Source organism: Pipistrellus hanaki (genome assembly GCF_964339955.1).
Source record: "Pipistrellus hanaki genome assembly, chromosome: 5".
NCBI lineage: Eukaryota > Metazoa > Chordata > Mammalia > Chiroptera > Vespertilionidae > Pipistrellus > Pipistrellus hanaki.
The window spans coordinates 4,252,391-4,279,261 of record NC_140507.1 but is presented as its reverse complement, the minus strand read 5'-3'; the positions used below and the strand labels follow the sequence as shown (position 1 = coordinate 4,279,261).

Here is a 26,871-nt window from a genome sequence, read left to right as displayed (position 1 = left end):
CGGGCCAATGCTCTATCCACTAAACCAAACTGGCCAAGGCTCGATAAATATTGTACAGAGAGCCCGGCAGGTGCGGCTCAGTGGTTGAGCATCGACCTATGAACCAGGAGGTCACGGTTGCGGACTCGATCCATGGTGTGCAGGACGCAGCCTATCAAGGATTCTCTCTCATCGTTGATGTTTCCATCTCTCCTCTTCTCCCTTCCTCTCTGAAATCAATAAAAAATATATTTTTAAAAATATGTATTTTAATGAGTGAATGGATTCATGAATGTGGGGTCCCTCCTGCCAGCCTTTGGACTCTGCCGAAGCTCCTTCTAATTGTAGGAACGCGCTCCCCCTGCCCGGTCACCGGCCGGCCTGGCCTGCCCCCGCCCTCTCGGACATTGCCCGCGGTGACCTTCTGCCTGGTGCGCCCTTTCCCCGCCCCGAACCCCGCATCTGCCCTCCTTGGGGGGCTCGGTCTCGGTCCCCTGCGGCCTGGCGCCTGCAAGGAGGCCTGGCACACAGAGGGGCCTCCCGGAACCCTGGACCGGATGGGTGACAGGTCAGCAGGCTGACAGGCCCGGTGCCCAGCGGGCACCCAGCGGGCACCCAGCTGCCTGGCGCGTCCTCCCGCCCCGGGCGCGCGGGAACAGAGGGCGGGATCCGGGGCTCGGCTCCCGCCACCCGCCGCCCGCTGCCCGGTGCAAACTTTCAAAAGACGCGGCGCCGCGGCCCCGCCCCCCGGCGCGGTTGGAGGCGGCGGGCGGCGAGGGCGGGGCCGGCGGGCCCGGCCGGTGCTCCGCCTCCTCCTCCCGCCGCCTCCTCCCGGCGCTCGGTCCCCAGCCGCCGCCGCCGGCTCGCCCGCCCGCCCGTGCAGCGCGATGCCCCGCGGCCCGGCCCCGGCCCGGCTGCCCGGCCGCCCGCCGCGCCGTTAGGTCCGCGCGCCCGGAGCCGCCGCCCGCGCCGCGCCCGGAGCCGCGATGGGCAACACGGTGCACCGGACGCTGCCAGGTACCCGCGCCCTGCGGGAGGGAGGCGGCGCCGGCGCTCCTCTCCGGGGGACCCGCTGGGGGACTTCCGGGGAGCCTCCCCCCGGGACCCCCGGCGTCCAGCGGGTGGGGTCTCCGGTGCCTCCAGCACCCACACCCGCGCGCCCGGAGGGAGGGCGGCTCTGCGCTCCGGGAGGGCGGGCGGGCGCCGCGTTCCGGTTACCGTGGGGACCCCGTCCCCGTGCTCCCGGCTGTGGCCAGAGGAGCGAGGGGGCCTCCGGGGCGATGCCGTGCGCCCCCCGCCTTTGTTCCGGCCTGGGGGCGCTGCTGAGGGCGCGTGGGGCGCCCCGGGGGCGGGGGGCGGAGACTGGAGCCGGGCTCCCCGGGGCTTCCGACGGCCGGAGCCACCGTGGTGTGGAGGCTGCAGCTCCTGAGAGTGGGGGTGCTCTCAGGGGTACCTCAGCTTTCAGCTGCCCAGCGCCCCCGCGGCACGAGCCGCCTCGGTTTGGCCGGGTTCCCACGCGCACCCCCGGCTGCGCCCCCCTGCGGTGTCCGTTCCACCGGGGACTCGAGCCCCTCGGAGCCGCCGCTGCAGAGCGCGTTCCCCTGCGGCTAAACCAGCCCAGCACCACGTGGGGCAGGTGGGGGTCAGGGGTGCGGGTGGGGGTACCAGGGAACCGGGGGACAGGGCAGCGCAGGAGGCTGTGCGGGCACTTTGCATGCCCGCCGCCTGGCATGCCCTCGCCTTGCACAGAGGGTATGCAAAGAGCCTTCCCGGGAAGGGCGTGTGCTACGGTTTCACAAGGGAAGAAACTGGGCTGAGAGGAGGGGATACGACTCGCCCAAGGTCACTCCACCGGCAGGGGGAGGGTCTGGGTGGGGACCCCATCTGCCGGCCAGCCCTTCTCCCAGCCCCCATGTCTGTAGAATAAGTATTTTGGTGGAAGCCTGGGCATCTGTAGCATCCTTTGTGCAGAAGGTGACAGGTGTGTGGTGTGTGTGTGTGTGTGTGTGTGTGGTGTGCGTTTTGAAAGTACAAAGGTGCACACACACACATACACACACACATACACACAATACAGTAGCACAGCTCAGTGGGGAAGCCGTGGGTAACGGTGGGGTGGGGTTTCAGGGGGAGAGGGACCATAGCCCGCCTCTGCCCTAACCCTCCCAGGTAGCCCTCCCTGCTAGGTGTCCTCCATCACTGTTCCCCCGGAGGGGCTGCGTGGACGGGCTGAGCTGGGTTCCCGTGGCCGGCTGGTAGAGGAGGAGCCGACTCCTGCTTTTCCAGCCTCTGGGCAGCCTCAGGGCCACCGCACTCACACCTCCACACCCCAGGGAGGCGAGGTCGCCAGGGCGTCCGTGGCGGGTTTGGGACTTGAACCCAGGTCCCCGCTTACTGACAGGGCTGCTGCCCGCGGGGAGAATCCACCACCCAATCAGGAGGTGCCCGGGTGCCGCACATCCGGCAGCATCTCCCAGCCGGAAGGCACGGCGGGGCGGCCCGGGCCCCTTTTAAGGATTTCTTGGTGAAGACACGTTCACGCTGCCACCTGTGGGTCAGGTTGGGGTGAGCGGAGGCACGGAGCCGGAGGTGAGCTAACTATAGCCGGAGGCTCTGTGGTCCCATCCCCGGCCGGGCCACGCTGGGCGGGGAGCGGTGGGTCGGACGGCTCACCCACGGCAGGAGCTCAGTGTGGGCCGTTCAGATGTCCCCTGGGGCGGACGCTGGCACTGAGACTGAGAAAGGGGACAGGACTGGGGTTGCTGAGCCACCAGGAGGTCGCCTGCGGTTAAGGTCACACACACTATGCCGTCTCAGTCCGCCGTGCTCCCACACCTGGACTGTCCTTTCTCGCCTTGCTCAACTTTCAAAACCCTGCTTGGCCCCCGCTGGTGTGGTTCAGTGGATAGAGCATAGGCCTGTAGACTGAAGGGTCCCGGGTTCGATTCTGGTCAAGGGCACGTGCCCAGATTGTGGGCTCAGTCCCCAGTGGGGGGCGTGCAAGAGGCAGCCGATCAATGATTCTCATCATTGATGCTTCTAGCTCTCTCTCCCTTCCTCTCTGAAATCAATTAAAAAAAAAAATTTTTTTAAATCCAGCTTAGTTGCCACCTCCTCCAGGAAGCCTTTCCTGACCACCCCACCCGATCCCACCCTTCGGTCCGCTACCGGCTCCCTTCTCAGGGCTCTGCCGGCACCTCTGACCACGTCCCGTGGTGGTCACCCATGTCCACGGTCCACCTCGGGGTGGGTGCGGACGGAGACCGGGTCTGGGCCGTCTTGCATCTCGTTGCCCCGCTCAGACCCTGGCGCCGGGCGGGGCTCAGGAGCCGGCTGTGGAGCTGTGCCGCCGGCCTCTGGGCTGAGCGAACGCTTGTCTCCGTCCCGCCCTGCAGAAACCTCGTCTCGTTCTCGGGAAAAGGACATGCGTGGGGTGCCTTCCACGGGTCTTGAAATAGAGAGTTGGCATTTGCCGAGCACCTGGGTTCTGTGCCAGGCTTCCTGCGTGTGTGGCTGCGTTCACACGCCGGGCACATGGCTCCTGGAGGCTCCTGCCCTTGCTGAGCCCTCTGCCTGGAACCGTCTTCCCCCAGGCTCCCCATGCCCCCCCCTTTGCTTACTCCTGGTCTGTGCTCCCCTCGCCTCTCCCTCCTCCCTGCTTCCCATCTCTCCCTAACCTGGGTCCCACGTGCCAGCTGTGTGTGCAGCCGGCTGTCTGTTCTCTGACGGGGGAGGGTTCTGTCTATGTTTTCTCTGCTCTGCGGTCGGCGCCTGGACCAGCGGCTCGCAGGCCGTGGACGCCCGGCAAACACTTGCTGAGTGAATGAGTGCCCTGCCAGGTCGGGCTCTCATCGCCACCTCACAGGGAAGGGACCGCGGCGCACACGGCTCCTCCCGTTGGCAGACGAGGGCTGGCATCCAGGTTTATGTAGCTTCAAAGTCCTGCATTCTTCCTCCAACACGTGGTCCCTCCCCACCCATGGGCGCTCACGGGCACCCTCAGCCCCCACCCGGCATGCCACCGGGTGCAATAAGGAAGCGGAAGGAACACCGGGGGGAGGAATGTGCTGTGTGATCGATGGCGGGCCCGTCCCTGGCAGCCGGGCAGGCAGCCCGCAGAGGTGGGCCGGGCTGGGCGTGGGAACGCGCATTTGCTGGACTCCTGCTGCGGGCACCACCCGTTCCTCTCTAGCGGCAACCCTGCAAGGGAAGGGGCCCCATTTCACAGACCAGGAGACTGAGGCACAGAGAGGCTAAGACACGTGCCCCGACTCGCACGGTTAGGCAGTGGCAAGGCTGAGCTCAGGAGACCCGGGTCTGTCTTACGGCTGATACCACGTGGGCCTTTCCCCCGGGCTCCGCCAGCCTTCTTCTGGGGTTTGTAAGGGGGAAAGTGTAAACATGCAGGGCCCGGGGAGGTGGGGGGGAGCAGGATTCCTGGCGGGAGGAGGGGAGGTTGAGGAGGAGGAGGAGGAGCTCTTCCCTGCCTTCGTACATTCCGCCCCTCCCTCGGGGGGCCTCAGGGTCGGCGTGGCTCTGTTTGGGGGAGAGGCTGGACTTAAACTGTCCGTGGGCCGGTTAATCACTGAGTCTGTCCACGTGTGAGCAGGTCTGCCCCCTTTACAGCGCTGGCTCTGTTGCCGGTGTCCTGGCTTATGCCAAGCTCTGGCTGCCTGTTTTAAACCCTCCGGACCCTTTGGAGGGGCCGTGCCTGTCCCCGCTTTACAGGCCGGCGAGTGGAGGCTCGGAGAGGCATTGGACAGAGGCCTCGCTCTGGGGTGAGGAAGGGCCAGTCTTCCTCACCTCACCGGGCCCTGCGAATGCTGGCCGGCGGGAAGCCCTGCCCCTCGCCGGGCCCTGGGATGCGTCCCTTGCCCGCAGAGCTGCTGGAGGAGAGCGTGGGCACGGGCCCTCGGGGGTCAGTCCGCTCCCTGCAGTGGCGATGCTGCCCTGAGGGCCGGCAGCCTCTCCTGTCCCTGGATCTGGACTCTCTCAGCCCTGGGAAGACAGGCTTGGTCACCCCTTACTGCCATCGCAGTGGGTGTGTGGATGGCTCTCTGCCCGCTGCTCTCCGCACCTCTCCTCCGCCGTCACCCAGCCCCGCGTGGTTAGGCCAGGCCTGCCTGCCCTCTCCCGCCCGCCCGCCCGCCCCCCTCCCACCCGGGGGAGCAGGAGGCCTGGGCTGAGCCTCTGAAGCCCAGAGGCTGTGGACATGTAGCCGGGGCCTGATGGGGCGAGGCCCCTGGGTGACGGCCCAGGAGGATGCCGAGGCTGGGGCGGGGCCGGGGGTGGTGTGGGCTGGTCCAGGGGTGCACGTGAGGAAGAGGCACTGGTTCTGTCCGGCGTGTAGGACACCTGGAGAAGGTGCCTGGAGGAACGAGGCCCGTCCTCCGTGTCTGCCCTCTTCCTGCTCCACCTCTGCTCCCTTCCCTCTCTCCTCTGGGGCTGTGAGAGTGGGGAAGGCTGCCTGGAGGAGGGGACTTCGGAAGGAAAGTTCTAGATGTCTGCCTCCACCCTCAAGCGTCATCTCCTCCGGTCTGCCTGTAGGTCTCCCTGAGGCTGTCACCCTGAGGCCGTCCTGATCTCCACCTGTGCCGCGTGCTCAGGCTGGGCCCTGTGTGCCCCCCATTCATTTTCCCGACACCGTGGGCACCTGTGGTGTGCCAGGCACTGGAGGTTCAGTGGTGAACGGGATAGCCAGCCACTGGTGGTGCTCCTGGGGCTGGCCGCTGGCGGAGGAGGAATAGAATGTTCTAGAAGAACGGGGCAGCTTTGATTAGGTTACCCGAGGGCTCGGGTGCCTACGAGAGGGAGGGGTCCGTGTCCACTGCCCCAAGCAAGGCCTGGCCGCCAGACCAAGTGCGTGTTCCACTGTGGGTGCTGTGCACCCAGCTTGAAACACATCTGCAATGAGGCGGCATAGGATGGAGATAAACACCGAGCGCATTTATGCAATTGGAGTACTTTTGCTTCCTAGCTGTTTGCTTCAGGTGTGCGTGTACACACGTGTGTGTGTATGTACACACGTGTGTGTATGTGTGCGTGTGTCACAGTGTGAAGTGCGTTTCTCCCCACGGGCCGCAGTGACTGAGGTCACGCTAAGCCCGCTCACGGGCCAGCAGCAGCCGGAGGGACGGCTGGTGTCCCGGTCTGGACGTGGGTCAGGCGGCCTGGGTTCCGATCTCGGCGCCGCCGCCTCTCAGCGGAGGGCCCTGCCTCAGTGTCCTCGCGGTGACATGGGGCGGGTGGGGGCCCCCCGTGGGTGGGGGTGAGAGTGAACTGGAACGGAGCAGCGGCCTGGAGCACATGCCCAGGGCGTTTGCCGTCCACCCCCGTGGGGAGGAGGGGCCTGGGGCCTGGCCTGGGGCGCCCGGCGGGGCCGGCGGACGGGAGCCCTCGTTTCCTGCCTTCCAAGCCCAGGAGACCATGGCCTCGAACCGAGGGCTGGCCCGGGGGCATCCCTTTCCTGCGTGCTGACGGCAGTGCCGTGGGGGGTTGAGCTTTCCAGGACCCTGACGAGGAGAACCTTCTTGGCAGGTCACAGGGCCCAGTTTTCGTTCGTCCACCAGACTCCCAGGCGGGGCTGTGAGCTGGCCTGGGGTCCCAGCCTGGGCTTGGCGCTCGAGGCCTCGGGGAGAGAGCTCAGGCACAGGCAGTCGCAGCAGTAGCTGGGAGCGGGGGAGCCCAGGGGCTGAGAGGTCAGAGAGTGCAGGAAGGCTTCCTGGAGGAGGTGCTGCCCGCCGAGCCCGGAAAGCAGAGGAGGCAGCCAAGAGGAGGAACCCAGAAAGGCTGTGGAGGCAGAGGGCCAGATGTGCCAAGGCCCGAGGGGAGGGGGAGCAGGCCGCATGTGGGGAGCTGTGGCGTCCTGGGGGTCCCGGGGCCAGCGGGGTGGCACGTGGAGTCGAAGGCCAGGCCAGCACCGCCCGGAGGCTTAGGGGATGAGCCGTGCTCGCCAGCAGGGACGGACGGACGGACGGAGCGTTTGTGGGGCGGCTACAAGGAGCGCTCAGGACAGACTGTAATCTGCCCCACGGACAGAGTCCGCTCCGCCCTCTTCTGGACCGAACGAAGGCTTTCCGTACTTGGTGGTGCTCTGCGCCGGCTGGAAATAGAAGCCCGAAGCCAGGCGTGTCCTGGCATTTACAGCAGGGAGGGAGAGGGGCCGGGGGGCAGAGTGGTCAGGGCTGCGGCCTGCTTGCCTCACGCCAGACCTTTACCTGCTTTGTCCCAGTCAAAGCAGCAGGGCCAGCCGTCCACACGGAGTGCCCCATTTCACAGATGAGGAGACTGAGCTCCCGGGGGTGAGATCTCTGCCTTGGGTCAGGCGGCCAGGAGGTGGCAGAGCGGAATCTGACCACGGGCCTGCCCGGCTCCACAGCCCCTTCCCCTCCGTGGCCAGGGGGCACTGCCCCCCGCCCTCCTCCTGAGCCCTGCGCCCCTCCAGGGCCTCCCACAGGCCCTCATCCTGTCCGTCCTGGGAAGGTCCGTCCAGGATGATGCTGACCCTGGGGAAGGGGTCTGTCCCCTCAGGCCTCACCCTTAAGCTGCAGCTCGGAAGGGGGCGTGGCCTCTGGGAAGCCCGCCCTGGAGGAGGGGCGAACCCCTTCCTCCCGCCCAATGGGGGCTCAGGCTTCTGAGGGTTCTACTGGTAAAAACTGACCTGTGGCCAGCCACCCACACTGGCCCCTGCCAGGGGGCCCAGTGCACCCTGCCACCCAGAGCTCCAGGCAGCACCCACCAGTCAGTGAGCAAGGCGCCAGCCGGGGAGACCCGTGTCGTCCTGCACACAGGCTGTCCTGCAGGTGAGGCACACTGTCCCGTCAGCGGAGCTGGTATGGGCACAGGCTGAGTCCCCCGCCCCCTCCCATCGGGTCCTGGCCCTGCCCCTCCATCAGCCAGATAAGCAGCCTGACCCCTCTAAGCTCCATCCCCTTTCCTGCAGGAAGGGGTGGTGATGTGACCGCCCAGGCATGCACGGCGCCCACAGACAGTCCACGGCCACATGGGCCGCCCTTGAGGACCGGTCCCCTGGGCACAGAGCCCCTGCTCCTCTGAGCCCTGTGCCCCCAGGTAGACACACACAGAAGAACAGTAACAGCCGCCAAGTTGTATGGCGCAGCCGGTCTGTGCCGGACACTGTGCCAGCAGGTGCCTGCAGGGACCCCGGGACAAGCCCTGAGAGATGGCTGCATGGTCAGTCCCGGGGGACGGCTGAGAGAGCAGAGAGGGGCCCAGAGGGGGACAGGAACCTCCCAGGGCACCCAGCTCGGGGGTCAGGCTAGAGGAGGGGTGTGGTGTGGGATGGATAACTGCCAGGTTGGGGCGGGGACTCGAGCTGGAAGCCCCCACAGTGTTGGCAGGAACCTGTAAGCATTCAGACGTCCTGGCTGGCTTGCTCACCTACGTTTTTTCTTGTTTGTCTCACGCCCTGCCTCTCGGCGTGGCAGGGGGCGGTCTCCGTGGCTTGTGGTTCCCGGTGGGGACCCCGGCTGCTGTCCCCCAATGTCTGAGGTGTAGATCCCTGCCTGCCTTTCAGAGCAGATCGGGGGACGACTGATGTCCGGCAGTCTCTCTGGACAGCAGAGCGAGGGCCATGGCACCCCTAAGGGGGCGACGGACCCCCGGCAGCATGGCCTGGGCCTGCAGCCCTGGAGCTGTCCGCAGACCCGTGAGGCCCGCAGGCGGACGGGAGGGGGACCGGACGCAGAGGTGACCGGCGAGGGGCCTCCCACGGAGGCACATTTCAGCTTCGCCGAAGGAAGAGGTTTCTCACATGGAGGCCGCCTGGGCGTGCAGAGGGAGGAGAGGGGAGGGGAGGGGGCGCCCTTTGCCGGAGTGGCATTGGCGTTTAGCGGGGGCTCGGGGTGGATGCTGCAGTGGCAACTGGAGCATCGGGTGGGTCTGGGATGGTCGTCCGCAGGCGCCTTTGACCCTGAGGCCGGATGGGGAGTGCTGTCCGGTGCTCACCTGCTGGACACCCACAGGGCCCCCCACGAGCTCTCACGTCTACAATCCTCACGCTGGGAGGTTTTAGCCCCATTTTATAGAACAGGAAACGGGGGCGCAGAGAGATGAGGTCACGTGCCCTGCCCCGGTCTGTTCCCTCCCAGCCTCAGCGTTTTTGCAGACTCGGTGACGGGTATTTCTGAGTGGGGTTTAGGACAGCCGACCTTGGATGTCAGCCCCGGCTCACCCTCACCCCTTCTCTCTTCATCCTCATAACCAGACTCGGGCAGCTCAGCCCCACCTCTGGGCGACCGACGGGGAGGGTTCTCTAATGAGTAAGCCATTTGGGGGAGATGGGGGGGGGGGCTCTGGCTGGCAGAACTGGCAGAGCGCCCATCGCTATTAACAAGTGTGTTTTGTTTACATCCTCCACATTACACGTTGTTCACAACATAATTACACCCCTCGGGCACATGTCTTCTTCCCTTTCGCCCAGGGATGAGGGATTTATGAGATGGGTGGGCACACTCATGCCCTGTGTCTCCCACGCCGGTCGCCGGTCGACGGGGTAACTTTCCACTCACTAACAGCCTCCGAGCGTCCGAGGTCCAGGAGCGTCTGGGGCAGGAGGCGGGGCCGTGGCCTTCCCTGCCCCTGGAGGTGGTGCAGACCGTTGTCCCCGCACACAGGTCACCGTGAGCGCTCGGAATCGCCGCACCCCGCCTCCCATTGAGGGGGGTGTGGGGGCTCTGTGCAGGGTCACACGATCGCAGATGTGCTCTGTGGCTGGAACGCCAAGAGACGTGGCTAGAAAATGAGCACTTCCAGTCTCAGGTCTGTGTGGAAGCTGTGTGACCCTGGGCCAGTCACTCCCTGTCTCTGAGCCTCCATCTCCTCGTCTGTAGGATGGGCATAACGACAGCCCCTCCCTCACGGAGCTGCGGGGAGGAGTCAGTGGGAGGCTCAGGGAGGAGTCAGTGGGAGGCTCGGGGAGAAGTCTGAGCCCGCACAGTCCAAAGTGGCCACCGAAGGCAGGTCAGCGGAGCTCCTGAAATTGATGGGGGAGGGGGCCGAGCAGACCGGGCCTTCTTGCTGTGTCTGTGGCCCTCTCCGGCCCTAGGGTGGATGACTGACGTGCCCGCCGGCTGCCTAGGGAGGCAGTCCTGCGTCCAGGCACCCCTCGGTTCCTCGCCCTCCACTTTGCTGCGGTGACCTGGACCTGACCCTGCCGGAGGCCTGAGGGGTGCCTGTGATGGCCAGCAGCTCCCCTGGGCGTTGGATTCAGATCTGAGCTGAATCCTGATCTAGATGTTGACTTGAACTGTGACCTTGGACCAGACCCTCCCCCTCTGGGCTTAATGTCCGCATCTGTGCAGTGGGTCCATCGGCCAGAGAGGAACGCCAGGGAGCCGCTCCTCTCAGATCATCAGAGCTTAGGATGTGTGGATGGAGGTTCCTACTGTGGTTCAGAGTCTGCATCGCTAGCACACACCCTTGGCTTCTCAGGGAAGGGGCCGAGGCCCGCGCAGACTCCCTGCTCGCCTCCTCGGTCCACACCCTCATGCTCCCAGGAGCCCGCAGGCAACGGAGGGAGGCCGGAGGCAGGCCAGCGGGACACAGGGGGGACGAGAAGAGAGAGAGAGCTGGGTCTCCCAAGAAGGGAGTGCGTGGAAGAGGCACAGAGTCCCTTCTCTGTGGGCCTCGGAGACAAACGTGGAGGGAAGGAGCGGGCATTAGCGGAGGCCTGACTGTGTGCCAGGCCTGGGCGCTCTGTCTTCCCTGCAGGGAGGACTTCCTCACTTTGCCCGAAGCACCTGAAGACCCTTCTTCCTGGCCCTGGAGCCAGGCTGGTACGGGTTCCAATGCCAACTCACCGCTTCCTGGCTGTGTGACCTTGGGCAGCTCTCCCTCCCTCTCTGAGCCTCCTCCTCACCAGCAGCGGGTCTTCAGGAGGGTCCTTGGAGGTCTGTGGCTGGAGAGCTGGTTTCCGTCTCTGCATTGCCCTCCTGGAGGTCTGCCTCCCAGCCCGGGCCCCACCCGATCCCTTTTCAGACCTCGGATGGAGGCGCTGGGACCCCGGTCCCCGGCCTCCTAATCAGTCTCCGCTTCCCTTTTCTAGACGCCCTGCTTGTTGTTCTCCTGAGTTCCCCTGAACCAAGGCCTCTGAGCAGCTCCAAACAGGCTGATGGATGATCCCCGCCCCGCCCGGCCCCTCCCTGAGGCCCAGCTACCCCCTTCCCCAGCAGGCAGCTTAGGCCGCTTGGAGAGAGTCTTGCTTTTTTCTTTGCGGGTCAGGGGGTGAGGGAGGGGCCTGGGGGGCAGTGGGGGGTTGAAAAAGGAAGGATGCAGCCTTGGGGACCCCACGGAACCAGGCGGACACAGGCCCTGGCTCCGCGGGCTGGGCGGCCTCACCAGGACATCAGCCTCTCAGGGCTCCTCGCTGGAAGGCCCCCCCCCCCACCCCGGCAGGAGTGGCGACAGGGCGTGGGCTGCGCGCCAGCACCTGGCACAGGCTGGCAGTGCCCCAGAGGTGGGCTCCCGCCCTCGGGGCCGGCAGACACCGCCCAGCGGTGGGGCCGGGGACACTTCCTGGGCCCCGGAGGGCGGGCAGGGCTGTCCGGGAGCTCTCTCCGCGCCGGCTGCTCTGACCCTGGAAGCAGGGCCGCGGCTCTGTCGTCCCAGAATGGGGACAGGGCCTGCGGGTGCTCCCCGGGGGCCGAGGCTAGTGAGCAGCCAGGCCTCTGGGCACCACCCAGGCCGGGGAGTGGCTCCCCTCCAGGCAAGAGGAGGGGAGAGCCGGCTGGCTCCGCAGGCCGCTGCCCCGCTGCCCGGAGAAGCCGTGCTGGGATCCTGGGGTGCTGGGGGGCGGGGCGGGGCCGGCCGTTAAACCTGGAGTGCGTGTCTCCCGCTGAGCTGGTCCTTCTGACGGGGGAGCAGGCAGGAGCAGTCTCTGTGGGGAGGTGCGGGGCTTCATCTCATTCATCTCATTCCTCCTGCTCCAGACACGTCAGAGGCCCCGAGAGCCTTCTGGAGGACCCTCCCCTCCGCTGCATTGCCTCTAAGATCTTTTGTGATGCACCCCCCGACGCCCTGTCCACTCTCCCCTTTCCCTCCTGCCCAGAGGTCCTTGCGGTTCCCCACAGGCCCTCAGCGTGTCCTCGCCTCCAGGCCTTTGTCAGTGCTGTTCCCTCTGCCCGGAACACGCTTCCCCATCTCTTATCCTGGTCCCAGCCCCTCCCGCTGTCTGCAGAGGAGCTTCTCTGAGGAGCATCCCCGGGCCCGGCCCCCCGTGCTGACCCCCCTGTGCGGCCTGTGTCCGTGCTGTCCCCCTGCCGTGCGGGACAGGACTGTGTGTGGCTCGGCGGGACCTCTGTGCCTGCGGCTGGCACAGGCCCAGCCCCGAGTGGCTGTTCCGTTCTGTCAGCTGCAGGAGGAAGTGATGTCCTCGAGCAGGAATGAGGGCACGCTCCCAGCCCCCTCCCTGCACCCCTGGTGGCCCCCTCCCCCGGCCCTGGGAGCCGGCGCCTCTGAGGTCGGAGCTTCCTGGGCCGGGTTATCAGGAGGCCCGGAGGGGGCCCGGGGGCTTGGGAATCCCGTGCCACTGAGCACTCTGAGGGTGTGGGATGACCTCAGGCCCCGGGAACTCCGCGCCCAGCCCACTTAGCAAAGAGGCTGCGGCCTGGCCTGAAGGGGCCGCTTCTCCCGGCAGCCGCATGGCGCGACCTCTGGCCTCCCGCCCGCCTCCCGCCGGCTCCCTGCGGCGCGGACAGGAGTGTTGCTGGTGCACTGAGGTGACCGCAGAGGGCTTTGTTTGCGAAGGGGAGGGAAGGGGAAGGGAGGGGAGCGGGCAGCGGTCCCCAGGGCGGGCTGGCCCCTTTCCACTCGGGGTGCTGGCTGACCAGGCCTCCGAGGCAGAGAACAAAGTCCCATTGAGCTGGCAGCGGTCCCCTGGGCGATGCCGCTGCCCCATTTGGCGGCGTGAGGAGCTCCGGTTATTCCTGTCCCGGCCCCGTTCACACCCGCCAGCGGGGGGCGCGCTGGGCCCACGGAGACCCACATCCTCGCCTGCTCAGGGGTGGGGAGCCCTGCCCAGGACCAGCCTTCCTGCCTTTACTCTCCAATGCACATGCCATCACACACACACACACACACACACACACACACACACAGGCACACGCGCGCGCGCACACTTGCACAGGCGCACACGCAAGCACAGGCACACACGCGTGCACACACGCACATGCACACACACCATGTGGCTTCCTGCTGCCCACGCTTTGGTTTGCATTGCAGACGTGGGCACACGTCGCTTGGATCACAGACTTCTCCCGTGAGCTCCACAGTCTGAGGCTCGCAGGCGTCAGGCAGGTCCCGGAGCTCCGTGTCAGATGATGTGCGTGGACTGTGGGTGTGTGTCGGGGAAAGAGGCCCGCACAGCTTCCGGGGCCTGTGACCGGCCCCCACAGGGCTGCCCGGGAGAAGGGCCGCACCTGCCCGGTGCTGCTTTCTCAGCCTCAGTGTCTTCGTCTGGGAACCGAAGGGGTACACCCAGCCGGGAGGGTTGTCCTGAAGGCTGCGCCCAACACACAGGCCCGCGCCCGGTGTGACGAGGGCTCTTCCCAGGCTGGGTGCGGGGGGTGAGAATAGACCGGGCTCCTGCTGGCGGTCCTCTCCCCCTGCGCAGTGGAATCTGCTGAGAATTTCAGCCGAGTGCCATCTGCTCGAGTGCCAGCGCGCTGGACACTGCCATCCCGGCGGCCAGAGGAGCAGGCGCGGTGGCTTCCCGCCGGCCACGCTCTGGCGGTAAACGCCATCTCCGGCTCCTTTGGAGCAAAGAAAGGCCGGGCCGGGCGGGGCGGGAGCCGGAGTGGGATCCGGTCGGGAGGTGGCCCAGGGCACATGTGGGACACTGCTGGGTCGGCTTAAAATAGGCCTGCGTCCTTGGACATCAAGGGAAAGCCACCCCAGGGTTTGCCAGGCGCCTTTCCCGCCCGCCCAAGGTCACTGGCCTCCGTGGGAGGGACCTTTCAGGGCGTGTTCCCCAGCCCACAGCAGGCATCTCTGACCCGGGAGGAAACCTTTTCTCTAATGAGGTCGTTTAAAACAGAGACCGAGTGTTTAGTGACCACCTACTATGTGCCGCACGCTGACTCTCTGGCAAGCAGGCCTCCCTTGTTCTCAGCAATCCTGCGGTGTGCAGATGGCTCTCACCAGTCTTCTAGATCTGGTGGAGGGCCCCCAGAGACATTAAGTGTCCCTCAAGGTGACACAGCTAAGACGTGACAGAACCAGAATTCAAACCGGGTCTGTCTGTCTGTCTGTCTCCAAGCCTGTGTTCTTTCTAACCGCCTCTCAAGCTGAGACTTAGAAGAAGAAAAAAACGTGGCAGAGAGATGGAAGTCAGGGTCTCACCGAGGGCCAGACCCGATGTTCCCCAGGGGGGTGGGGGGGGGGGCAATGGACGTTTAGTGATCATCTACTGTGCGCCGGACTCCCCCGGGCTCTGTCTGAGCTCTCACGGGGACAGTGAGCGGCCGTGTGGGTCAGGCTGTGTGAGGGGGAGAGGAGGCACTGTCTGTCCATTCCACGTTCCACGGTGTGGCTGCAGCGGTTCCTGCGGTGAGGTAAAGGCCAGCGTTCGGGTTTTCCGCGGACGTCTCCAGACATGGGGTTACTTCCCCTGGGCTGAGCTAAAGGCGGGCGTGGGCGTACCGTTGGGAGCTCGCTCGTGCTGTTATTTTAAGCATTTTCAGTTTGTGTCAATGACACATCTTCTCAGAAACGTTCTTCACTCTGTTTCCTTCAACTCGCATCAGGGCTCTGGCCTCAGAGAGGGGGGAGATGGTGTTTATCCCTCACTCCCTGAGGGAAGTTGGATCGCATCACCGAGATGAAACAAATATGTAAACTCCGCTGGGGCCTTGGCTGCAGTCCGCCCGCGCGCATGGCTGGGTTTGCAGGAAACGTCGCCTGGTGGTAACAAAGCATATTTCTCCGCCCCGCGTGCGTTTCCCTCGGGAGGCCGCTCGGAGGGACATCTGCTCCGCATTCCCCGTCCGTCCGCACAGAGCCGCCCCGATGGAGAGATAAGGCCGGAGCGCAGCGGTGATGTCAGGGGAGCTCGGAGTAATCAGAGCAGGGTGGCTTGTGGTCCCCGGGCTGCGGAGGGCTTTGATCTGAGGTCATAGTTAATGTTTCCTGGAGAGTGTGCCGGCGCCGGGGACCTTGGAGAGAATCCGGCCTGTGGGACGCGGGGGGAGGCTGCAGCCAGGAGCTGGTGGCGTGCGTGCGCAGGGACCTTGGGCTGCCCCTCCTGGTGGTGTTTCCCACGCGTTTGATTTTTGTCTGAATGAGCTCGCTCTCCCGCGGGCCCTTGCTCACCCTGGGGGTCCAGAGCTGGCCGCAGCCTGGCTCCGTGTCCCTGTCCTCGCCGCCTCGGGGCCCCTCCCTGGCGGGCGATGCTGGCCGTGCCACCTGAGCCTCTCGGGCTGGCATGTGGGGCCTTCTTGTCTGGCCCGTGTTGCCGATGGCAGCCTCACACCTCGCCCCTAGGAAGCAGGGCTGCCCCACCTCAGACAGCTTCTGCCACACCTACCGTGGCACTTACTCTCCCACCCCACCCCCCCGCCCCAGTGTTCCCTCAGCCTGAGCATTCCCTCTCCCCCTCAAGACCTGGCCCTGAGGCATCGCCTTCTGTCCCCAGTCCCTGCCCGAGTCTGGGGCCGCCCAGGCCTAAGGGAGTCTGGAATGGCAGCACCACCCAGTGGGCACCTTGTCTGCCGAGGTGACGGCTGTACTTCCAGTGCCTGGCTTGGTGCCTGGCACACACCGGGTGCTCCCTGACGATTGACAAATGGACGAATGGCTCTTGTTCCTGACGTTCCTTCCCTTGGGTGGGACCGAGGCTTTATCCCTTGTGCTGTGTCTTCTCTGGGTCAGTCGGTGGCCTCTGTTTGGGGAGTCTTCCCTGGGGCCTCCCCCGGGGACCTGGGGAGGACCGGCCGTGGTGTGCCTGCCTCCTCGTCGCCTCTCCCTCCTCGTTTTCTCCTGCCCTCGCTCCCATGAACCCCCTGATGTGCCCAGAGCACAGCGGACCCCGTGGCTGGGCGTGGGCGGAGTGGTCCCTGCAGTGGCCTGCCATGCCCTGGGGAGCCATTCTCCCACCACCAGACCATCGTGTGCCGGGAGGGCCTGCAATTACTGAGCGCCTGCCAGGAACTCACCGTGAACGGGCAGCCAGGACTCATGCAGCACTCACCCACCCGGCCACCCCAGGCTGCGGGGGCTCCCGGAAATGCCCCTGGGATGGAGGAGAGTGGGAAGGATGAAGCTTTCACCTCAATCCCAGGCCACCTAGGGTCCATCTGGGGGTGAAACCGCTTTGAACAGTGCTCACCCCTACCCCATACACACAGTCTCATCTTGCCCATCTGTGAAGTGGGTACAGTGACTTTGCTGTGGGAGTGCTGGGCTGATTGGGGTGGCTGGAGCCGTCTTAAGTTCACCAGGTACTGGTTTCATTAAGATGGGGTTTATGATGGAGACTTTTATTAGAAGATGAATCGGGCCGCACAGTTCCGAGGGGCCTAATCTCCCTGCCTGTCTCTTCCCGCAGACTCCAGCCCCCCGGCGCGCCTCCTGGCCACCCGGCCGTGCTGCGGGCCCGGCCCCGAGCGGCGCCAGGCCCTGGGCGAGGCCCCGCGCTTCCACGCGCAGGCCAAGGGCAAGAACGTGCGGCTGGACGGCCACTCGCGCCGGGCCACGCGGCGCAACAGCTTCTGCAACGGCGTCACGTTCACGCAGCGGCCCATCCGGCTGTACGAGCAGGTGCGGCTGCGGCTGGTGGCCGTGCGGCCCGGCTGGAGCGGCGCGCTGCGCTTCGGCTTCACCGTGCACGACCCGTCGCTCATGAGCCCGCAGGACATCCCCAAGTACGCCTGCCCCGACCTGGTCACACGGCCCGGCTACTGGGCCAAGGCGCTGCCCGAGAACCTGGCGCTGCGCGACACCGTGCTGGCCTACTGGGTGGACCGCCACGGCCGCGTCTTCTACAGCGTCAACGACGGCGAGCCCGTGCTCTTCCACTGCGGCGTGGCCGTGGGCGGCCCGCTCTGGGCGCTCATCGACGTGTACGGCATCACCGACGAGGTCCAGCTGCTCGGTAGGTCCGGGCCGGGGCTCTCCGGGCGCCTGATGGGGATTCTTTCCCACCCGCAGGGGGCTCACTTCGCTAGGCGGGGCATGGTCCTACACAATCCACACATTTTAAATCACTTTTCATGACAACCCATGGTCCCTGTGCTCCAGCTGAGGAAACTGAGGCATGGAGGGGTCACATGACTTGAATTTCTAAGCCGGATTGGTCCAGAGTCCTTGGTCTGGCCCAGGTTTATTTGCTTACTCCTTCATTCAGTTATTTGCTCCTTCACTCACTGATTCTTTCATCCGTTCTGGTGCTCATTGCGTCGCTCCTTTGTCCACTTGCTCACTCATTTATTCACGCATTCACACGTGTATTCATTCATCTGCTCATTTGTTCATTCACACATCCACTCACCAGATTATAATGTATGCCCTCATCCTCGAGTGTCTACACCGTCAGGCAGGGAGCCTTCAACCCGCTGGCAAGAGGCTGGAGGTCCCCTGGGGAGGCAGGCAGACAGGTGTGGCGCGGCTCTCACAGGAGCAGCGGCTAATGCTGACATCCTGGTGGTGGGAACTCTTGAGAGACACGCTGAAATTTTTCCAGATGAAATGGCACGTCTAGCATCTGCTTCAACTTATGTAGGAGGGAGAGTTGGTGGAGGTGTCAGTGAAACTAGATTGGCCATGAATTGTTGAATCTGGATAATCAGCATCCATTATACTATTTGTATAGGTTAGTTTTTAAAAAATAGAATTAAAAAGGGGAAGAAAAAAACAACACAAAAACACCAGGAGGCCAACCAAAACAGGTGTGTGAGGCAGGGTCAGAACTGGGGTTGCCAGCTTGCCAAGTCAGCCCTGGATGGAGGGTAGGACTGCAGAGGAACATATCAGACTCCACCAGGGGGCTCGGGCAGGCTTTTGGAAGAAGCATGTTCAAGATTACGACTTAATTTTATATTAGGAAAACTGAAGAGGAAGAACACTCTATTCCATGACATAGACTATAATTCCACATGGTAATATTTAACAGAGGGACCTGGTTTTAAAGTTTGAGAAGCACTTTTTCTTGCTTTAATTATGGTTAATATTTTTATCACTTAAAAAAATCTTCCAAGTATGTTAGACTTTTTCTGTTAAATTTCTTTGTTATGATGAGTCGACACTGGAGACCTCATTCATTCACTCATATAAATCACATAATAATGAGGGCTACCCGCTAAGCGCTCTGTGAAGCCCTGGTGCGTGGTGGTGAGCAGACTGGCACAGCCCCTGGCCCCCAGGAACTCACAGTCCAGCTGGGGAGCCAGTCAGCCATTAATCTACCAAAGTATAAAGACCTCTGCTACCTGAATGAGAACTTTTATTTTGCTTTTTTAACTTAACTGTAATATGTAGTATCAATTAGTGATTTTTCATATCACTAAAAATTATTCAAAAATAATTTCACGATTGTCTTTAAAAAAAAAACTCCTTAGTTTCTTGTTTTTAGAATGAGTCCATCTCTCTCTTTATATGTATTATTGATTTCAGAGAGGGAGAGACAGAAACATCAGTGATGAGAATCACTGATGGGATACCTCCTGCATGCCTCCTACTGGGGATCAAGTCCACAACCCCAAACACATGCCTTGACCAGGAATTGAACTGTGACCTCCTGGTTCACAGGTCAATGCTCAACCCCTGAGCCACAGGGCGGGGGAGATGAGTCCATCTCTTATTGAAACCTCCTTCCTCCAGTGCTTGGTGCCACCAGGCTCTGTGCTCCTGCTGCCCGCTTTCAGCCGGCACGTGTTGAAGAGCCGGGACTCCTGTCCTGCTTTGCTGCTTAGTGACCCCGTGACCTTGGTCATGCCTTTGAACCCCTCTGTGCCTCAACTTCCTCTGCTAAATGGCGAGTGATAACAGACCGCACCTCACAGGTGTGTGAGGACTGAAAGGAGCTTAGAACAGCGCCTGTTACACAGGAAGGCCTCAAAGAGCAGGGAGGGGCCCCTCTTTTCCTTGCAGCATGTGTTCTCGTTGGGGAGGCAGGAAATAAAGGGTTTTCAAGTGCCCTTTAAATCTTCACCAGTAGGAAAACCTCTGAGGGGAGGGAGAAAGAAGGAAAAGAAAGAAGGGGGCGAGGAGAAAAGTGAGGCAGGAGGAAGAGAAAGGGGGGAAGAACGGGAGGAGGGGTAGAGAAATAAAGGTAAGAAGGAGTCCTTATTTTTAATCCAATTCTGTGCATCTGTGATGGTTACTTTGTAAATGTGTCTTTATTGGCTTCTGAGAGGAAGGGGGAGGGAGAGAGAAACGTCAATGATGAGCATCATTGACCGGCCGCCTCCTGCACGCCCCCTTCTGGGGATGGAGCCTGCAACCGGGACCTCCTGGTTCACAGGTCCAAGCTCAGCCCTGGAACCACGCCAGCCGCGATTCCTAAACCAAACGACAAATGAACCAGAGAAAGAATGTTTTTAGAATGAGTCCATCTCTCTTTAAATACATATATTATAGATAATCTATTATATATATAATTGATTAAATATATTTATATATATTTCCCCACCTGCAGGGGGTGGGGAGAGGGTGGGGCCCGGAGGCGCGGGCAGGGCCTGCGGGAAGGAAGGGAAGGAAGGATGGAGGGCCGGAGGGCTGGGGGCTGCCCCCCTCCCCGGGCCGCGCCCTCACCCCTCCCTCACCCACCCACCCCCCCACCCCCCCCCCGCCCGCAGAGAGCACCTTCGCGGACACGCTGCCGCCCGCGCGGCTCAGCCAGGCCCGCTTCAGCGCCTGCGCGCCGCCCGGCAGCCTGGACGCCGCCAACGTCAACAACAACGAGCTGGAGAGCAGCCGCGTGGTGGCCAAGCTGGGCGGCCTGGGCCTGGGCCGGCCGGGCGCGCCCGCCGCCGACGCGCCCGCCGCGCCCGCGCCCCGCGCCCGCCCGCGGCCCGCGTCCTCGCCGGCGCTGCTGGACGCCGACCTGCGCTTCCACGCCACGCGCGGCCCCGACGTGAGCCTGTCCGCCGACCGCAAGCTGGCCTGCGCGCCGCGGCCCGACGCCGGCCGCACGCTGGTCTTCTGCGAGCGGCCGCTGCGGCCCGGCGACAGCCTCTTCGTGGAGGTGGGCCGCCCGGGGCTGCCGCCGCCCGGCGCGCTGGCCTTCGGCATCACGTCCTGCGACCCGGGCGGCCTGCGCGCCGCCGAGCTGCCCGCCGACCCCGACGCGCTGCTCGACCGCAAGGAGTACTGGGTGGTGGCGCGCGCCGGGCCCGTGCCGAGCGGCGGCGACGCGCTCAGCTTCACGCTGCGGCCCGGCGGCGACGTGCACCTGGGCGTCAACGGCCGCCCGCGCGGCCGCCTGCTGTGCGTGGACACCACGCAGGCGCTCTGGGCCTTCTTCGTGGTGCGCGGCGGCGCCGCCGGCCAGCTGCGCCTGCTCGGTGAGTCCCCGACTGCGCGTGCGCGCCCCCCCCCCACGCCCTCCCCTTGCCCCCTCCACCCCCACCCAGAGGGCGCAGCGGGGCAGGTGCTGGAACTGGAGCTGGAGCCGGAGCCGGAGCTGCAGCCAGAGCCCGAGCCCAGGCCGCGGTTCCCAAACTTGAGCTCACTCCGCACCACCCACCTCCATCTAGTGTCCATTTTGGGCCCCGACGGGATGTCTTCCCAGCAAGTGCCCCAGGGGTGCCCAGGTTGCAGGTGCACCGACCTACTGACGTCCTTTCAACATCCGGACCAAACAACAGGGTGAGGCAGGGTGTGGCAGGCTTTTTGCAGCCGGTCAGTGATCAGTGCGCTCTGTTCCCATCGTTATGGTTGCACGATTTATTACCTTTCACATGGTCGATGCATAGTGAGTGTAGGAGAAGCAGTAAGTTACAGCTACACTGAGAAGAGGAAGGAAGAACAAGGCCATCCACAGAAAATGGAATGCAGGCTTGAACCGTCCTATGTGGAGGTGATTCTTGTTTTCATGCCCCAGACACGGAGCACCCACCAGGTGGGCCGGGCCCTGGGCTCCAGGATGGGGCCGGGCAGAGAACCGGGCGCAGAGGCGGAGTGCGGAGCTGCAGGGTGTGGTGTTTGCGGGGCAGAGGGGGTGTGGGAAGGTTCCCGGAGGCAGCTCCCTTCTCGTGGTTCAGGAAGCAGAGTCCCCATGCTGACAGAAACGATGACCCACCTCATTCACGTCTCTCCTCCTGAGGTGGCAGGAAACCCATCGCATGATCCCAGCTACAGAGAAGAAAACTGAAGCACAGAGCGAGTTAATGGCTGCCACAGTTTTATGGCTGGTCAGCCGGGAAGAGGGGGGAATCGGAGCCTCCGTTTCCTTCTGTGTAGGAGGGCAGGGACCCCCGCAGCCTGGGGCTGTGAGGATGAAATGATGAGAGGTGCATGCCTTCAGCAGGTGCTTGTCGCCTCCCGCATGCTTAGTAAGCAGTGATCGTGACAACAGCGGCTGCTGTTTGGTCCTGATGTTGAATGGTCCTCCGTAGGCCTTCACCCTCTCTCCACCTCGGTGTCGGCTTCCCTCGGGCGGGGCCGCAGGGAGCCTTTCTTCCCCGCAGTCTGGGGGAAAGCTCTTGGGAAGGCCTCATTGGCCTTGGCTGGGTGGCATGGCTTTCCCTAAGCTGCCACTGAGACCAAGAGGTAGAAGTTCTCACTGGCCTGGAGCGTGTGAAATAACACCCCAGCGCTGTTTCCTAGAAATAAACGGGAACGATGGCCGTGCAGGCACATCACGGCTGTCCACCACGCACGCACGCACGGCTCCATCAGAACCCTGTGCGGCAGCTCGTGCTCTCCTGTTGGACAGTCCGGGAGGCTGAGGTGCAAGCCGCAGAGAGCCAGGGACGAGCAGAGCAGCCTGCCTCTCTGATGGAGTCTCTCTGGTCTCAGGCACCCTGCAGTCCAGCCCTGTGATCCCGTCTCCGTCGGGGTCCCTCAGCGGCTCCCAGGACGATAGCGATTCCGACATGGCCCTCAGCGTCAACCAGTCCTCCTCGGCATCCGAGTCTTCCCTGGGTAAGGCAATGCAGACCTGGGGCGGGGGCGGGGGCAGGCGCTGGCCTGGCTCCTTCCCTGGGCTAAGCAGGGTGGTCACCCAACCTCCCCAGCCCCCCACCCCGTATCCTCTCCTTCCTCCGCTGTGCATGTAGCTGGAGGGAAGAGAAACATCCAGACGTGGCACCCCAAAGGGGGATAACGGTGCCTCACGCTTGGGGGTAGGAAGGGCAAAACCCAGACCAAAAGCCCACGTCGATGTCCCCCAAAGTGGTTCCCCCGTGGGTTCCGCCAGAGAAGCTTTGCCTTCTTGGGGCTACCCCAACGGAACCCACCTGAGAACCACCTTACTCAGGTCTGGCCTGGCCTTCCCTCCTGCAGTGACAGCCCCCAGCTCCCCGCTGAGCCCCCCGGTGTCGCCCGGGTTCCCCCCGCCGGAGCCGGCGGGCAGCAAGAACGGCGAGTGCACGGTGTGCTTCGACGGCGAGGTGGACACGGTCATCTACACGTGCGGACACATGTGCCTGTGCACCAGCTGCGGCCTGCGGCTCCGGAGGCAGGCCCGCGCCTGCTGCCCCATCTGCCGGCGGCCCATCAAGGACGTCATAAAGATCTACCGGCCGTAGCCTGGCCGCCACGGGCCTTGGCCGGAGCAAGGTCACCTTTCCGCGGCCCCTCTGGGCGGGCAGCCACCATGGCCACCGGGGAGTCCGAGGGCAGCGGCCATCTCGCCTGTCCCCTCCGTGGTGGGCGAGGCGTGACAGCCACGGAGACGAGGCCCCGGGGGTCTGAGCCCGGGCGAGGGTGGCTTCTGGCTCAGGAGTGCTTTGCCCCCGAAGGCCGTCCCGGAAGCCAGCTCAGGAACTGCCTGGCAGACCGCCCGTCCCTCCGGTGACCGCTCGGCCGGGAAGCCGCGTCCTCTGTGCAATGCTTTGTGCTGGGGGTGGGTTGAGGTGTGTGTGTGCATGTGTGCGTGCGTGTGGGGGGGAGGGGAGGGGGGAGACCGAGCAGGGAGAGGGCATGTGTGAGAGAATGAGAGAGAGTGCATAGGTATTTATACAGAGATCTGGGCCCTGGGAGGCTAAGGGATGTGCAACTGGAGCCCAGACACTAGCAGGACAGGAAGTGGCTCGCCTCTGGGGCTGTGCCCTCCACTGGTTTTGCACGCGTGAAGCCCGCACCTGCACAGACTGCCTCGGACAGTGTGGAAAAGGGACGCAGACCTCCTCGGAGCATAAAAAATAGCTCGTTGTTTACAGCTCCGAAGCAGCGGCAAGTCCTCGGGGGTGAGGTGGGCGGAGAACATAAAAGAACAATTTGCTGCTTTGGTTTCTCACTCGGTCCTGCAGTGGCCTTGTGCGGGCGCTGCAGCTGTCGGAGGGCTCTGGGCAGGCCGCCCCCAGAAGCCTTTTCATCCCTCCACCCCCGGCAGCCTGGTCCTAAGCCCTCCCCACCCGCCCCGGCCCCGGCTGCTTTGGGCCTGTCCGGCCTCACCGAGTACAAGTCAGAGGCTGCCTGCCCCTGGGGAGGGGCGGCCTGGAGGCAGGGGCTCGCCTGGAGTTGGAGGGCCCCTGCGGGGCACAGACAGCTCCCCAGGCTCCCACCCGTGCCCGTGGGCATCCCCGGGACCCCCTGCTGGCCAAGCAGGAGGGGGAACCGGGGCTTTGCAACCTTTGTTCTGACTCTCGGTCTCCCCCTGCTGATTCCTGGGACTCATTGACCTTAGAATCCTGGGGAGATGGAGGTCGTCACTGAAGATGCTGACGTTGGCACTGCCCCCCTTCCCGGGCTGTTTGCTGGGCGTTTCCTGGGGCCTGCCCTGCCCTGCCCTCGCCCTCCTCCCTCCTCCCTCCTCCCTCCTCCCTTCCTGCCCCCAGGGCTGGGCCCATCTCTGCCTTGTCTGGTGCCGGGCCCTGAGGCACGCCCTGAGCCTCTGGTTCTCAGCCCCGGTAGCTGCCCCCTGAGGAGCTCTGGGGAGGACCCACCCCGCCTTCTAAAAGGCCTGAGACGCCTTGCAGAGAGCAGGTGTCACTCTCATACAGTTCCTAACCTGTCATCCGGGAGGCAGGCGGGGGAGGGAGCTCAGACTCAGGTATTCACGAACAGGTGTTCGCCGCGTGTGGGGGACTGAGGGCCCGGCGGCCACACCCCGGCACAGCCAGTCCTGAGAGCAGTGGGTGCCCTGGGGCCGCTGCAGGCCTGGCCACCTGCTCCTCTGTCTGGAGGCGGCCCCAGTTCTCTGATCTCAGCTGAGGAAACACGACTCTCACCCCTGCAAGAACCCGATTGGTCCTTTTTCCTAGTGAATGGGGAAACATGCCCACATGTTAATTTTGCAGCAGAAACTTGGTAGGGGGTTAGGGGGCGCTGCTGAAACCCCAGTGCTTGCCACAGTCAGAGTTGGAGAACCCAGGCAGGGCTTAAGGCCCCGCTGGCGTGGGTCGGTGGGAGCCTTCTGTCCTCCAGGTGCTGGGTAAGGGACACTGAGAGGACTCACACCCCCACCCCCACCCCCCCTCTGTGGTTCTCCAGGCAGCCGGCCTCCTGGCTGGCCTGAGCCACAGGCACACGCGGGGGTCTCAGCAGGCTGAGGAGCCAGCTCCTGTCCGCCCCTGGGTTCCAGCCGAGCCTGGTACAGGCGCCACCAGGAGAGCAGTGACGGGGGCCGGGCCCGGGGTGGACCAGCCATGCTCCCGGACCCCGTTACCGGGAGGAGGGGAGCCAGGGCCTGTCCGAGACGCTCACGGTGATATAAATCGCCTCCATATCCAAGAGGAGCAGAGGGGTGTCTGTCTGCTAAACACCAGACACTTCTTGCCGCTCTAAACTGGTTTCTCCAGCGCCACCAGGACCCGCTGGCCTTTCCTCGGGCTTTGTCTCGAGAGGGGCAGGCGGGAGGACGGGGACCTCTGTGCCTCGGCACTGGGCCAGGGCGGGCCCCACCTTCACCCCCGAGGCCGGCTCGGTACGGTCCTGAGTGGGGCTGAGATGGCGGCTGTCACACACTAAGGGGAACGCTCCGATGCTCAGGTGCCCCCGCCGCACCCTCGTCCCAGTCAGACGTTGAAATGGGGGCAGGGACCCTGTGACCAGAGGTGATGGGATGGGGGGTTGTCCCCGCTCTGCGGGAAGAGCTGAGGCCTGCGAGTGAGCGAGGCGGAGCAGGGCTGGGGCCCACGCTATCTGCTGCTTGGCCCGAGCTCCAGAGAGGAGGGGACTGCCTGGGTTTTCTTCCTTTAAACTCATGTGACCGCCTGTCCGGCCCCCTCTCTTCCCCCGGGAGTCTGACCCCTGTGCCCGGAGGAGGCCCAGCCCAGGGCTGTGGCCCCTGTGCCCCCCACAGCCTTTTTAGGCTCATCTGTCCGCTGCCTCTGTACGCTGAGCTGGGGAGAGCGTGGGGCCACCCCGGGGCCTCTGCCCCTTCCCTCAGGGCACCCACGGGGGCAGCTTTGGGGAGGGGAAGGCCTTGTTCTCCCCCAGGAGTGGGTTGGGGCCCAGAGGATGCCCTGTGCGGTGGGCGTGCGCCTGTTCTTTGGAATCCTAGAGAAATCGGCCCGTTTCCAAGCCAAACAAGCTCCCTCTCCCGTCCGCTCCCAGGACCGGCCTCTGGTCGGCGGGCTGTGTGTGGGCCCCGGGCTGGGGCCTGGGCCTGGGACACAGGCGTGGGGAGCGAGCTCCTGGTCCCGAGCAGGAGGCATGTCCGAGCTTTGCTTCCACCCCGTGTGTCGGGTTCTTGGGAGAGGCCTGCAGAGGAAGGAGGACCAGGTTCTGAGTTCCGGGGGATAAGACATGCACACGCCCGCAGGGGCCCTCAGCGCACCCTGCTGACCGCCTGCCGGGGGTGGCGGCTGGGAGGGCACCCTGGGTGAGGCCAGAGGAGAGCAGAGTGAGGAGACGATGGGGCAGATTTCATGGGCTTGCTGACGGCTGCGGCCTCGGGGTGTCCCGGGTGAGTGCCCGGCTCTGCCCTCGGGACCAGCGCCTCCAGCTCGCACGTGGCTGCCGAAGGCCCTCGCTGAGGTCCTGCAGGGTGATGCGGGAGAGACTCTGCTCCTGGGGTCTGGTTCCTGCAATCGTCCCCAAGCTCCCGGAAGACCCCGGCCAGTTCCCATTGGGAGGGGCCATGACCTCCCTCTGGACCCCATCTCTGCCTGTTTCTGGGGGGCAGCGGCCGGGGCACAGGCCCTCCCGGCGTCGCTTGGTGTGTGTCTCCTCGTCTCTCCAAGTCCCTCATGGAATGACTTGTATGACAATCTGTCTGTGCCTTACGAAGTGTCTGTGCACTTTTTATCCTTTTTAAAGCCACTCACAGCGGGCAGGGCCGGCACACACCACGGCCCAGGCGCTGTGACGGTCACTCAGGCCGCATTGTGTCGGAGTGGAGTGTCCGCCCGCCCGCCCGCCCCCACTACCTGTGTACAGACCTTTAAAGCTGTCTCTTCTCTTATTTTTCTGATCCCATACTGTGACCTCTCCGATGCAGGCTGATCTTTGGGGAACTGTAAGAAAGGTTGTAAAACGTGGGGTGCGGGGGTGGGAAGGGTTTGCACTGGTCCTGTGTGTTATGCTTTTGTGTGTTGTGTGTTTTGATTTTTTTGTCTGTTTTTATCTGTTTTATATTGACATAAGTTTTCTGTTAAAAAACAAATACAACTCTGGCTTGTTACAAAAGAAACCTCTGCAGACTCATTTGTCAGTCACGGGTGTGCGCTGCGGGGAGTGAGGTGCGGGCTCCAATCATTGCTCACCTCGAGGAAGCAACTCGCAGCATGTCTCCGGGGCCCTTTGGCCAAGTACCTCCTGCAAAATACCGCC

The 26,871-nt window shown here is 64.0% G+C and overlaps 1 protein-coding gene across 1 annotated transcript; it reads left to right on the top strand.

Annotated features, from left to right (window-relative positions):
- Nucleotides 1-787: 787 nt before the first annotated feature.
- On the top strand, nucleotides 788-23,028 carry NEURL1B (neuralized E3 ubiquitin protein ligase 1B). The gene is made up of 5 exons (XM_084884755.1): nucleotides 788-996; nucleotides 16,541-17,086; nucleotides 19,788-20,495; nucleotides 21,952-22,077; nucleotides 22,438-23,028. The coding sequence occupies exons 1-5, from the start codon at nucleotides 966-968 to the stop codon at nucleotides 22,680-22,682; spliced, it is 1,656 nt and encodes a 551-aa protein (XP_084740881.1). The 5' UTR covers nucleotides 788-965; the 3' UTR covers nucleotides 22,683-23,028.
- The last annotated feature ends 3,843 nt before the right edge of the window (nucleotides 23,029-26,871 follow it).